Source organism: Nicotiana tabacum, chromosome 20 (genome assembly GCF_000715075.1).
Source record: "Nicotiana tabacum cultivar K326 chromosome 20, ASM71507v2, whole genome shotgun sequence".
Lineage (NCBI taxonomy): Eukaryota > Viridiplantae > Streptophyta > Magnoliopsida > Solanales > Solanaceae > Nicotiana > Nicotiana tabacum.
The window spans coordinates 136665855-136679401 of record NC_134099.1 but is presented as its reverse complement, the minus strand read 5'-3'; the positions used below and the strand labels follow the sequence as shown (position 1 = coordinate 136679401).

General features: G+C 37.7%; 1 protein-coding gene and 1 pseudogene across 1 annotated transcript; one reads left to right on the top strand and one right to left on the bottom strand.

The window, feature by feature from the left end:
- Positions 1-234: 234 nt before the first annotated feature.
- Positions 235-6818, top strand: LOC107762288 (protein PHYTOCHROME-DEPENDENT LATE-FLOWERING-like; annotated as a pseudogene).
- A 2727-nt stretch (positions 6819-9545) lies between these two features.
- LOC107762290 (uncharacterized) lies at positions 9546-12657 on the bottom strand. The gene is made up of 4 exons (XM_016580635.2): positions 12290-12657; positions 10333-12096; positions 10127-10245; positions 9546-10037 (listed from the first exon to the last, which is right to left on the bottom strand). Exons 2-4 carry the CDS (start codon positions 12083-12085, stop codon positions 9702-9704), a joined length of 2208 nt encoding a protein of 735 aa, XP_016436121.2. The 5' UTR covers positions 12086-12096; positions 12290-12657; the 3' UTR covers positions 9546-9701.
- Positions 12658-13547: the final 890 nt, after the last annotated feature.

The following is a 13547-nucleotide window of genomic DNA, read 5'->3' as shown; positions in this document are numbered from 1 at the left end:
ATTTCATATAGTGTATATGAAGATAAAAATTCCTTAACTTAAATAGTGGTCCGTCCAAAAATATTTGTCGTATGTATACATGTTATAACTTAGACATAATTAGTGCGCAATATATGAATATCGGCTAAGAGGTGTAAATATTTTTGATCAAGAGGTCAAATGTGTAACTTAGAAAAAAAAAAAGCAACTCATAAGCTAAACTAGGAGCTCAAAGGTTTTTGCATTGCTACATATATATGAGAACTGCAACTGTAACTGTAACTGTAACTGTAACTGTAACATCCATTCTTGTGTCTCATTGCTTTAATGTCTTTTTTCTTACATTCTCCGACTTCCGATTAACGCCGTTGTAGAATTTCCGGCAATGGGGATTTCCTTTAAGGTTTCCAAAACCGGTACGAGGTTTCGACCCAAACCAATCCGCTCGGAGTCGGAAACCTCTACCACCACCGCCGGCAAAGACAATGCGGTCGCCGTCGAAGTTACCGATACCAAAGGAAGGACATATTCGCTTGTCCCACAAACGGAATTCAATTCCTCATCTGCTGCAAAGATCACGGTTTGGATGTCTAACATTGTTCATATTCGAGCCTTTAAGACGATTCTGATTTAGTAGTTACGTTTGTTTTGTTCTGTGTTTTTTTTCCTTCTGTTTGTGGGAATATTGAACCTTGAAGGCTATTACTACATATGCTGTTAAGAGACTAGTGCAGTTAATTTTTTTGATAAGGTCAATTAATTGGGAGTTGTATATATAACTTTAATTAATTGCGTTTATTAATCGGATAAAGTATGAACACTAGTTGATTTCTTCCTATCTGCTTAAGCTTTGGTGTACAGAGTTACCCGGTACACCACTATCATTAAAGTAGTCTTAATGTTTTTCTTCCTCGGACACTTGTATCCATTTCATGGTCAGCTCTGGTCTTTGTTGCTCAGTAAGTCTGACTGAATGCAGTAACTTGCATTTTGGGTAGAACAACTACTTTATGAAGTACAGAGTCTGAAAGGTGGGATTTTGAATATCTTCACTTGGAGATTGTTGGTCGTATGATTTATTTATTAGTAATATTTTTGGGTGTGGATTCAACCCAGTGGTAGAGCCATAGCCAATAAAGGGTTTAATTGAATCCCCTTCCTTGGAAAATCATACTGTTAAATAGGGCAAACTTAATTTTTTTTCATATATATACATATAAACTTTTGATTCCTTCACATAAGGAAAATATTTATTGTAGTGACAAGGTAGTTCAAAAATTGCTTTAGGTGCCGGGCTTAAAATTTTTGAAAAATTGGCTTTGTTTTGATTAGTTTACTCTTCAAATTTGTTTTTTCACTGATAAAATCCTCTTGTTTCGTCATAGGGTGCAAGTGATCATGGGAGTGACAATGTTGCTAACCTCTCTGGTAAGTTAGAGTTTTGTGAAGGACTTCATATATCGGTTTCCTGGTTCTTTCTCTAAGTTAATTTTTACATCTTCTGTTTCTTTATTTCAAGAGTTAGCATTGACTATTTTACCTTACATTCTGCAGACAAAGAAGTTTCCTTCACATTAAGCCTTTTCTTGGATGGATATTCTATTCGGAGACCCTCAGAGGTCTGTTATTCATCTGGTCCAATCTAACGATTCTGAGGTATTAGGACTGAAGAAAGTTCTTTTCCTTTTATAATTGCAGAATGAATCTGGGCATCAAACTTCTGAAATTGTTCCAAAATTCTTAGTACATCCATATGATAGTGCATCTGAAACTCTCTTCTCAGTAAGTGTACTGTCCTTTTTGGTTTTTGTATTCTTTCCTTTTCTGTCTGTCTGTCTCTTATTTCTGAGTGTGTGGATCATCTGTTGATCTACACTGTATTTCCTAACTTGAGCGGTGGAGCTTGCGAAATTCTTTTTTATCCTTCAGCTAATGCTTTTAACTTTTGAGCTCTCATTTTAGAGTATTGTGTCTTTATGACAGTTTATGAAACCTGAGATAGAAATCTAATGCTCATTTGCAAGTTAATATTATATCTATGTCTATGTAGTTTTTAAGGGCAAAGACTTATATTGTTTTTCCTTTTTTCTCTAAACTTTTTCTTTGTACATTGTGCACTTGGAGGCAATTGAGTCTGGCCGACTGCCTGGTGATATTTTGGAGGATATACCATGCAAATATGTCGATGGGACCCTAGTATGTGAGGTGAGGTTTATTATAGACGTGTTTCTTCAATTATAAGTTCTACAACATTAGAGTATTGTGGGTTCTACTCCCTTCAAATTGCATTCATCATCAGGCAAGTAGAGAGCTCCAGTTGTTTTTTCTTATATTATCAGATGCTATTCTATGTTGCTCGGACTCTCCGAAAATGTGGCAGGATACGTGTCGGATCCTCCAAAAGTAGTGCATTTTTGAAGGATCCGACACGGGTGCGGCTACATTTTGGAGAGTCCGCGCAACATAGATGGTATTAACCAGCTTACTCATAAGAGCATAACACATTAAATTATCATTCCAGAGCTTGCATAATTGCTTTTCTGCTGGATGGTTCAGTCAGTCGGCGTTTCTCATAGAATGAATGTTACCATTTCTTCACCTATTCGTGATGACAATGTAGCTTTCAGGTTGCCTTTTATTTCTTATTAAGGGATTTGACTACTACTGCAGGTGCGGGATTATCGGAAGTGCTTCTCTAAAGCTGAACAAAGTGTGCGTTCTGCTACTGGTTCTCCTTTTATTAGTAGATTATGCCTCAAATTGTCGCTTGAAAATGTGGTGAAGGATATTCCGCTGATTTCAGACCATGCTTGGACATATGGTGATCTAATGGTTAGTAAGATAAATCCCTCTTAGTAGCAACCAAATGTTTTGTGTTCTTAGCATTCTTTTATTTTCAATGTACGAAGTTGAATCACGGATATTAAGAGCTGTGGAACCACAACTTTGCCTAGACCCCACCCCGAAGTTAGACAGGCTTTGGAACAACCCAGTTTCCTCTAAGGTGATGAGTTAGTAGTTTTATTTTCCATCTTCCTCTGGGAAAATTCATTCTTTTATTTAAGCTGGTGCTGTATCATATTTGCAGTTAAGTTTGGGTCTAGGCAATATATTCAGGAAAAGACTAAGGGAGACTCCAGAAGTTACTGTCACATCTAATAGTAGGATCCATGGGAAAAAATGTTTGTATAGATAGAGTGACGGAAAACTCAAAGTCAGGAGATGTAGGACCTCTTGTGCAGCAGCCTCTTCATGACAATCTGAATGCACAGGATAATGTACCAACAGATTTGTTGACATTGAAACGTGACAGTTTTGTGTCCAAGGCCTCTGTTCCAGCGTCACCTTTGGTATCTCACCTGTCAAAATATCAAATGGGAGTTCAGAGTCCTAGAATTATGCAGGATCATAAGCCAGATATTGTTCTGAATGCATCAGTATCTTCTCCTGCTGCACCAGATAGGATGCTGTCATACACAAATGCTATGACTTCCCGTGCTTCTATACATGGCAAGAGAGAGACTCAGGATGGACAAGAATCTTCCCTGCCCAACTCAAATAAGAGAAGAGTTAGGCAATTGGTTGCTGATGTTAATTATCAGCAATATGTAGGCACACAGGTAGATGGCCTTCACGCTCCAGATTATCATTGGAAGAATGCTTTATTACTGCCGCAGTCAGTTTCCAGGGCTATTCCTTATGCTAACACCATGCAAAACTACTGTCAACAGACTTTCCAAGGCGGCTTGAACCAAGAAGCTAGGACAATGCCATTTGCGCCAGGACAGCAAGGAATTAGATATAATGTAAAGAAACAGCCAGCTGAAATAGAGAGAATGGACCAATTAGAGCCTCGATGGACTAAGAATGAGAGGCAGGTGGGGGAATCAGCTATGAACCTTACGGATTTCCACCAGGCGCGATTACATCAAATACTTCCCCAGCAGTTAACGCAATTTGGTTTCCCACAGACAACCTGGAATGGTCTTGGTCAACCTCTTGAGACCAATCCCTGGAAAGCATACTCACTTCAAAAGAGGAAAATAGTGCAAAGTCCTTGTGCTTCTGCTGGAGGTTTGCGTGGATCTCCTTTATCATCTATATCTGGAGGTATTTCTGGTGGTCCAGTAGGACCTCAGTATGGTGCAGCTGTGGTAAATGGACTTACGCAATTGATGAAGGAGAAGCCAGCAGCCACATCTGTTCCTTCTGCTGGTGTCTTAACATTTATGACTTCCATTGCTAATGGTTCCATGCAGCAGCAACACCTGCCTCAAGTTGCTGCAAAGCGGAGATCCAATTCTGTTCCTAAGGCCCCTGTAATGACGGGAGCTGGTTCTCCTGCCAGTGCCAGTAACATGGGTTTTCCATTCTATGCAAGTAGTGCTTTTGTGGGAACTCCACCTCTGGCTGACCAAATCATGCTTGAAAGGTTCTCCAAGATTAAAATGGTGACAACGAGGTACATTGCTTACTCGAATTTTTCCCAAATAAACCAGATATTCTTTTGAATCACCACAATTATATCATGTCTAAAAGGGAGCTTTTGCCTTTTAGGTTGTGTCTATCAGCCAGAAAACTGTAGATACATGTGTTTCCTTTTGTAATTAGCTCAATTAAAATAATCTTTCTTGAATGTATTTCAATCCTTGTAAAGAACTTGACTTAGTACTCGTGGTCTGGAAGTGCCACCTAAGTTGCTCGGACACGGGTGAATATCTAGAGGTCGGATCCTTTGAGACATAAATATTAAGATTCGGGGATACGGATCCTAGTACAGATACGGGTGCGGAGATCCGGCTAAAAATAATTCAAAAAAATAAAAATATAAAAATTATCACTAAATTATGAGAAATTTTGCAGAAAACTTACGTATAGCTTGTAAAGTATGGATTTCTTCTTTATAGATAAATAAAGAAGGGATTGATTTTCCAGTAAGGTATGCTATTTTCTTCAAATTTACCCTAGTTTTAGTTCTGATTTCTAGAATCAAATTGTATCTTGTCTCGAATTTTTGCGTCCGTTGGGGTGAAAGTACCCAAAATTGTTTGACCAGATCCGATACAAATCCCATACCCACACCCATACTAATGTCGTGTCGACACAGGTGCGGCACCTAAAATGCCATGTCAGAACAACTTAAGGTGCCACAGATAAAACAATAGAAACAGACTGCTTGTAGGAGAAACTGAAGGATAGCATCATAACGGGAGCATGCTCGCTATTTCAATACTGATTTTCAGTAGATTCTCTGTGGAACCTTAGAAGATGAGATATATGAGATCTTATGCTTACAAGATGCCAAACAAAGATGTCGTTCTTTTATTCAACACTTATGTAATTAGTTTTTCTTTGTTGAGGTCTACTAGTTCATGTCACCCTTCCTAGAAGGTGGATATAAACTTTAGATGCTTCATGCTCATTAGGTGTATTATTTGTTTGTTAATGGTAACAGTTCACAGTTTATTACCAAAAAAGAAAAATGCCAAAACAAGCAAAGTTTTCTGTAGTAAAAGGAAAAAGTTCTCAGTTGCTTTCGCATTGTTCCCATTTTTGAGCTACAGCTGGAGGAGAAGTATGAGACTGGATTAATTTTCATAAAAAAAAAGTATGAGACTGGATTAAGGAAAGATTGAAGAATCCCTTGTCCATTTTCCCCGCAGATTTACTGAAAAATATAATAGTACCAAGTAATCTTGAATTCTAAAACTTGATAAGCGCATAAACATGAGCAGAAGCTTATGAAATAAAAATGATTCATAATGTGAACAAATATAACAAAAAACTTGCTTGTTATCCTTTGGGGTATAATTGTTACTATTTTCAACTTCATTTGCACATTTAACATGGCAATTGTGGTGTAATTGCATCATGATGGAGCAAATTATAAAGCAAGTCAAAACAAAGGGGGTTGGGAGTACTATACTTTTTCTTAAATTATGAAGGACCTCCCTTGCTTTAAAAAGTCAATATACGTGGTCTTTATTTCAGTTGAACTTGTAGTTTCTTATTTATCAACTTACTTTCTTATACTATGTTCTTTTCAACCATTGTTCCTAGAGCAAGATAATTTAGTTTGTTGATGATATTCAATGGCTAACATCAAGGGCCTGAGAGTTTCAGGTTTCAACTTAATCGCAAAAAGAATAAGGTTGACGAGTACTCCAGAAGGAAACAAAATGTATATCCTGCTCAACAGCTGCTGCTTCATCTTTCCAATAATTCAAACAATGAAAATTTCAAAGATGAAATCTGCAGAATGGCACTGTCAAAGTCACTTGTTGGGGGAAGCATGAATATTTGCAAAAAAAGAGCCTTGACAATTCTGCAAACAGAGGAAGTACTTCAAGGTCTGTCTGCACTGCACTCCCCATCTAGATCAAGATATAGCCTAACTGATCTTTTTGGCTAACTTGACGTTATTCCCTAGAAATGGTTTCTCTTTTGTTCCTAAGGAACGAACTAGAATGATCATGTCAGAAAAGCCAAATGATGGAACTGTTGCAATGCATATCGGAGAAATGGAAGATGCTGAATACTTGACTGCTGAGGATTACCTCCCAACACTGCCAAATGCTGTGAGTTCTGAACACACACTGTTTATTATGGCTCATGCAATGCATGTGCATGCCTCTTCTTGCAGTGTCCACTACTGTGGATTTAATCAAGCTTGACAAGCTTCTATTCTGAAGCCAACCATTTAGAGCTGAATCCTCGATCAAAAAACCTCTTGTGGAACTCCCAATACAGAAGGGAAAAAAAGGAAAATGACATGAACAAATCATCTTTTGGGTTGGCGGGGGATGGGGGTTTTGGGGGGGGGGGGTGGAGGTTCGCTCAAATCCCATTTCAAATGTATTACCTTTACCATTTCTAAAAAAATGTTGCAAATTTATTTGGTCCTCTTTTTTTGAGATGGCAACATTTGTATAAATAAAAAGGCACTAAGGCAGTGCAAAGCCACATGTACAGGGAATAATAGATCAATCTTGATCTATCTTAACTACAAAATGCCTAACATGTCTACCAAAGATTCTGTATCCTCTACAAAATTTTCTTTCCACAAAAAATGAAACAGAAGAATACAGTTCATCTTGACATCCTGAATGGAGTTGTATTTGTCTTCAAATACTCTTTAGTTTCTTTCCTTCCATACTGTCCACCATATGCCTGCAGGTATCAATCTCCAGCATGTCTTTTGTCTCACTGAGTCTCCATTGTTGTTCCAAGATTTTAGTAACTCTACAGTAGTAGCTGGCATAGACCATCTTAGCCCAACAATGTTAAGGAACAACTGCCTTAGTTGACTAGTAATAGGGCAGTGAAGGAATAAGTGGCTGTTTGTTTCCAATTCTCTGCCACATAAAACACATCTAGAGCAAAGTTGGAATCCCCTCCTTTTGGCAGGTTTTCTTGAGTTAAGCATGCTTCTCTTGCTACCAACCATGTGAAGCAAATCACCTTAGAAGGAGCTTTAACTTTCCAGGTACTCTTCCATGGCCAACCATCTATGTGATGGTCATTGTTTGACACCATAAGATAAGCTGATTTGAGAGTATAAATCCCATTCTTGCCACTGTTCCAGATAAGAGAATCTTCATGATCTTTAAACCTTGGAAAGCTTCCAAAGGAGTAAAAAACTCAGCAATTCTCCCAAGCTCCCAATCATTCAGACCTCTTCTATAGGATGTTCCAACCATGTTGTCCCCAATCTGCTTCCATTCTAAGATCAGGCGCTGTAGCAATGCAGTAAAATTCAGGGAACAGTTCGTTTAGTGGACCATGTCCTAGCCAATTATCATTCCCAAACAATGGCTTCCTTCCATTTCCACCCTTTATGCTAGTGTTGCACAACATAGAATTCCAGAACTTCCTGATAGTTTTCCAAGCTCCCACCCCATAAGGAGCAGGTCTTGTGCCCACTGATCCAACTGGTCATACTTCTCATATATGAGATTCCTCCATAAAGCATTAGTCTCTAGATGATACCTCCACAACCACTTCATGAGCAGACTCTGATTGTGTGCCTTTAATTTCCTGATACCTAGACCCCCTTGCCTTTTACTGGTAATGAGTGAGTCCCAGTAAACTACATGAAAACTAAGTGAATGGCTCTCTTGTCTCTATTACCCCGCCAGATAAAATTCCTTCTTGCTGCATCTATTATTTTTCTTACCTTAACTATAACAACAACAAACCCAATGAGATCCCACAAGTGGGGTCTGGGGAGAGTAGAGAGCTTGTTTTCGGTAGACCCTCGGCTCAAAAACAGTGAAAAAGAAGCAATAAACAGATAATAGCAACAACAGGTAATAGGCAACGGAAGCAAACAGTAAAGTGTGTAATAACAAAGATCTAGGAATACGAAAAATGCAAGAATGGTGCCAATACTACAGGTGAGAGTGAGATGCCGTGTAATAACACGAAACTAGGAATAGGAAAAAGTAAGAGTAGTGCGTAAGACATGGAGAAACTCTTGACTGCATGTCAAGCCACAACCTTAATTCTCGACCTTCACACCTTCTTATCGAGGTCATGTCCTCGGTAAGCTGAAGTAATTTTCTTACCTTAATAGAAAATAAAGACATGACATATGTTGGAAGTGCATCCAAAATAGAATTCACTGAAACCACTCTACCTTCCAGAGAAAAATATTGGCTCTTCCAAGTTGCAAGTCTCTTTTCACATTTTTCTACTACACCATCCCGTATTCCTTGGGAAAATGTATTTGGTCCTCTTTCAAGCTCCTCTTTCTAATATTGCTTCGAAGCTATTTAAGAAAAGATTGTACATGTAGCACCTAAAGGTGTGGCTTAGTAGTCAATAAAGTGGGTTGAGAGCCATGAGGTCTCAGGTTCAAATCCCAACAGAGGCAAAAACACTAGGTGATTTCTTCCCATCTTGACCAAACCTTGGTGAATAGAGTTACCCGGTACCTCTACTAACGGAAGGTAGCAGATACTCCGTGGAATTAGTGAAGGTGCGTGCAAACTGGCCCGAACATCACGGTTATAAAAAAAGATTGTACATGTGGCTCTTATAGCAGTTCAAGCTATCTTTGTTTAGTAGTTCAATTGATCAGAAGAATCAGCATGCTAATTAATTTTAAGTGGAATTTTGGTGTATAAAATAAGAATATCTCAGATTCCAAATTTGCCGTGGGATTCACTTATCAAACCCTTATGCTAGGGTAAACCAATATTTTTGGAGCATAGCTTTCTGATATAGATTTTCCATGATGATGTTAACTTCAGATGGATTCTGAGGTTGTCATATTGAGATGCTCAATGGATTCAAATTGGTTGGTGATGTTTGTAAGCTGTATCTGAAAGAAGGAGAATTGGAGGATAGCTCATGGTAGAAATTATTAAAGTCATCTTATATGTTTTTGATTGAACATTTAAAAAGCTGTGCAAATAGAATGAATCTCCAGTGTTGTGAAGAGCATGAAGCGAGGAAAAGCGACAACCCCCATTTCACGAGAAGCGAGACGCGAAGCGCTCACTTTTTTTAAGTGAAGTGGAATTAAAAAAAAATTAAAATAAATACTGCATAGAAAACACATGTAATTGTAAGCAAATGTTCAATACTTCAATTAAAAAACTAAAGAGTAGCATCAATTAAAGCACAAAATGAGCATCCTATTCTTCTACAAGATTATCAAATTCTTGTATTCCACTATCATTATTATATTGCTCGTCATCTTCTTCAACTTCTTCTTCTTAATCAACTAGGGACAAAGTAGCTGTCTCTTTTCCCTTCCTCTGTGAACTTGAAGTTGAGGTACTCCCCCTCAAACCATAAATTCTCTCCCCAATTCCACGCGCCTCCGCAACGTCACCCCAAGTCAAATCAGAAGTATCCTCAAATACTTCTTCATCTGCATGATCTTCCGGGACTCCAGTTAGCCATTCATTAGCTTCATCGATGTTGTCCAAACTAATTGGATCAATTACATTGCCAGCGTTGTAACGACGCCTCAATGTTCTATTGTACTTAATGAAGACTAGATCATTGAGACACTTCAAGGTTAGTTTGTTCCTCTTTTTGGTATGAATCTGCAAATAATAAGTAATTAGTAAGATTAGGACAATTGAGATATAATTTAATTATCCCAATATACTAAATCTTTCTTCTTAGTTCTTACATGCTCGAACACGCTCCAATTCCTTTCACACCCGGATGAGCTACATGTTAGACTTAGAACCTTGATGGCAAACTTTTGTAAATCTGGAGTGGAATGACCATATTGCTTCCACCATTCAACTGTAGAAGTAGAACAAATTTTCAAAACATAATATTGATAAAGAAATAACTTATTAACTATAAAACAACATATAAGCACTCGCTCACCTGGTGACTTCGTCTTTCTTTGTCTAATCGCCATGTTTTTTCCAAAAAGTTGCTCAGCTTTCCTATAAATACTAAATTGCTCTGTTATTTTATCTTGCACGGATTCTTCATGTATCAACTTCTGAATACATTCATAGTATCCATTCCACAAAGGTTCATCTCCTAGAATCCTCTCTTCATTGTGATAAAACAGTTCCGGGTTCAAAACAAGTCCAGCTGCATGCAAAGGGCTATGAAGCTTATTATCCCACCTTTTATCTATGATCTCAAAGACTCTTTTGAATTTTCTTTGATCACTAAAAGAGGCTTGAATAGCCTCATTTGCCCTATCAATTGCTTCGTACTGGTAGCCCATTGGTGACCTTTGCTCCCCATCCACCAAACGAAGCACTTTAACTAAAGGAACACCAATCTTCAATGCATGAACCACATTGTTCCAGAATGAAGGAGAAAGTATAATATCTACAGATTCTCTCCCTCGAGCTTCCCTTACATAGGCACTGCTAGTGTACTCATCTGAAACAAACAACTTCTTCAAATCGCTTTTGTGCTCATACATCATATGCAAAGTCAAGAAAGCAGTAGCAAATCTTGTCTTTGCAAGTTTCACCAAGCTTCTTTGTTTAATGAATCTCTTCATCATGTTCAATAACAAAGGCCTTTGAACAATATAGGAATGCACTCTAATTGCCTGATTAAAGACTGTACTGAAGGATCTTTCCTTGAAAATGTCACCGAATATCAAATTAATGGAATGTGCTGCACACGAAGTCCAATAGATATGCGGGTACCCAGCAGACATCAAATCACCAGCTTTAACATTTTCACTGGCGTTGTCCGTGACAACTTGAACAACATTTTCTGCTCCAATAGAGTCTATTGTACTCTTGAACAAGGAGTACATTTTGGTTGAATCAGTTGAAGAGTCGCTTGCATCAACAGACTCAAGAAACATGTTTCCCTTAGGAGAATTCACCAAGATATTGATGATCATTTTTCCATTTCTCGCCGTCCACTTATCCATCATAATGGAACAACCAAACTTGTTCCATTCTACTTTGTGCTCCTCCACGATTTTGTTCACCTCTGCCACATCTTTTTTTAGATATGACCCTCTAACTTCATAATAAGTTGGAGGCTTCATTCCTGGACCATATTGGCCTACGGCCTTAATAAAAGCAGCAAAAGTGTCAGTATAATTAACACAATTAAAAGGAAGACCTGCATCATACATCCACCGCGCAAACATTGTAACTGCACTATTCCTCAAAATCGCTTTGGCATCAACTTGAGGATTACCACTTTTTCCTCCCTTATCTCCAGATTTTTGTGGGAAGTAACAATTTATAGGACCTTTGGTCTTTCTAGTAGATCCACAACTAGAAGACATTGGTGGAAGCATCCTTCCCCGCTTTTGTGATTTTGGTGGAAGTGACGAAGCATCGTCACCTTCTTCTATTTCATCATCATCATCATCATCATCAAGATTATAAAGTTCTTGTTCATGAATCATTTGAGTCTTTAACTCTTTCTTTTTTTGAAGGTATGCTTTCAATTCTTCCTTCACATGCCCCGGAACTTTAGGACAAGATGCGACATTTGGATCACCACCGATTAGATGCGCTTTTTGATGGCAGATTCCTCCATTTGAAATCTTATCACAAAAAAGACTTCTAATGGCCATCTTGTTGGTCTCGCTAACTCTTGAAGAGTAAGCCCAAGCCGGGTCTTTCCTATCTTCTTTTGGCGCCATTAAAAGAACAACTACATAACACATACGAAAGGCAATAAGAACTAAAAATAAAAGATATAATAATTGGGCAAATATTTAGGGCAGAAACTGGAAAAATTGGGCAGAATTTTTCTGAAAAAAAATCCCCAGCATTTCGACGCTTTTTGGACGTTTAGAAAGAAAAAGAAGAAGAAGAAGAATGAAAATCAAAAGTGCAGAACATACCTGTTGAAAGTTGCTGTTGTACTGTTGAAGAAGAAGAAGAACAACCCTAGTTTGAAGAAGAGAAATCACTGATGTTGTTTGAAGTTAATGAAGAAGAGAGGAAGAAATCGTTGTTGTTGTGTTGAAGAACCCTAGTTTCTCGCTGCTGTTGAAGTCTCGAAGAAGTCCAGACTATTTAGAATACCAAGTTTTTAATAAAATAGGGCTTTGGGTATTTTAAACAGAGAAGCGTCTCTCGCTTCTTCTCGCTTCACCGCTTCTCGCTTTTTACAGAGAAGCGGTCTCTTTTTCGTACCAGAGCCGCTTTTAATGGCAGAAGCGATGAACTGTGCGCTCCGCTTCGCTTCTCGATGTAATAACCTGAATTATTTTTATATACTTATTAATTGTGAGACTAGAGAAATTAATTTTTTTATTTATAGCTATTGGGTCAAATATTAACCTAGGGAAAAAAATTATTATATATAATATATAAGGTAATGTATTAATTAAATGGCTAGCGGATTAATTACACATGACAAATTGAGAATTAAAAATAAATAACTTTAGATATTATTTAAAAGATTAATAGGTGAGATAAGCCCACCTATATTTTTATATCTCGTGTGAGAGTGTCTGGGTGTTAAATACATATATTAGGGCTTATACCTGAGAAGAAAAAGAATCAACGGAAGAAACTCCTTGGAATTGATGGCGGCTGAGTATAGCACTGTAAGTATACGATCAGGTATTAGAATTTCATTGAATACCTCTTTGCAGTAACTCCTTCCTTTGTTTTGAAAGAAGAATAAAGTGAACATGTGTTGTTGTAATGATTAAAAATTAATATTATGTGTGTAATGCTTATACAATGATTGGGTAATCATGAGATAATCTGATCCCTTTCTTTCTCATCTTTAACCTAGAACTAGAATACATAATAATCATAATGATTGGGTAATCATGAGATGTGAAATTGTACAATAAAACAATAGTCAACTTGGTTAGCACGAATAATCAATGTTCCGCAATTGTTAAGTTATATTTGAGACCACTGTCTCGACGTCCACTACTAAAAATACAACATTTGATATTGATTTGGGTACATAATCGGATTAATTGGATTGAGGGTTGACTTTGATTTGGATTTATTCTAAAATTATAGAAAGTATTTATCTAGACTAATTAGGACGTGTTATTCAACATATTGAATAGATTGAGGCCATAGGAGGACGTTTGTTTGGTGTTCTAGACGTTGCAAAGTTGGGGAACTTCTCGT

What these genes read in the sequence shown, in the direction of transcription:
- LOC107762290 (XM_016580635.2), bottom strand. Translation starts at nt 12,085, where the DNA reads ATGGCGCCAAAAGAAGATAGGAAAGACCCGGCTTGGGCTTACTCTTCA. An exon ending in AAGAAAGACGAAGTCACCAG is followed by an intron (nt 10,246 to 10,332) that starts GTGAGCGAGTGC and finishes CTACTTCTACAG; the next exon opens with TTGAATGGTGGAAGCAATAT. An exon ending in ATTGGAGCGTGTTCGAGCAT is followed by an intron (nt 10,038 to 10,126) that starts GTAAGAACTAAG and finishes TATTATTTGCAG; the next exon opens with ATTCATACCAAAAAGAGGAA.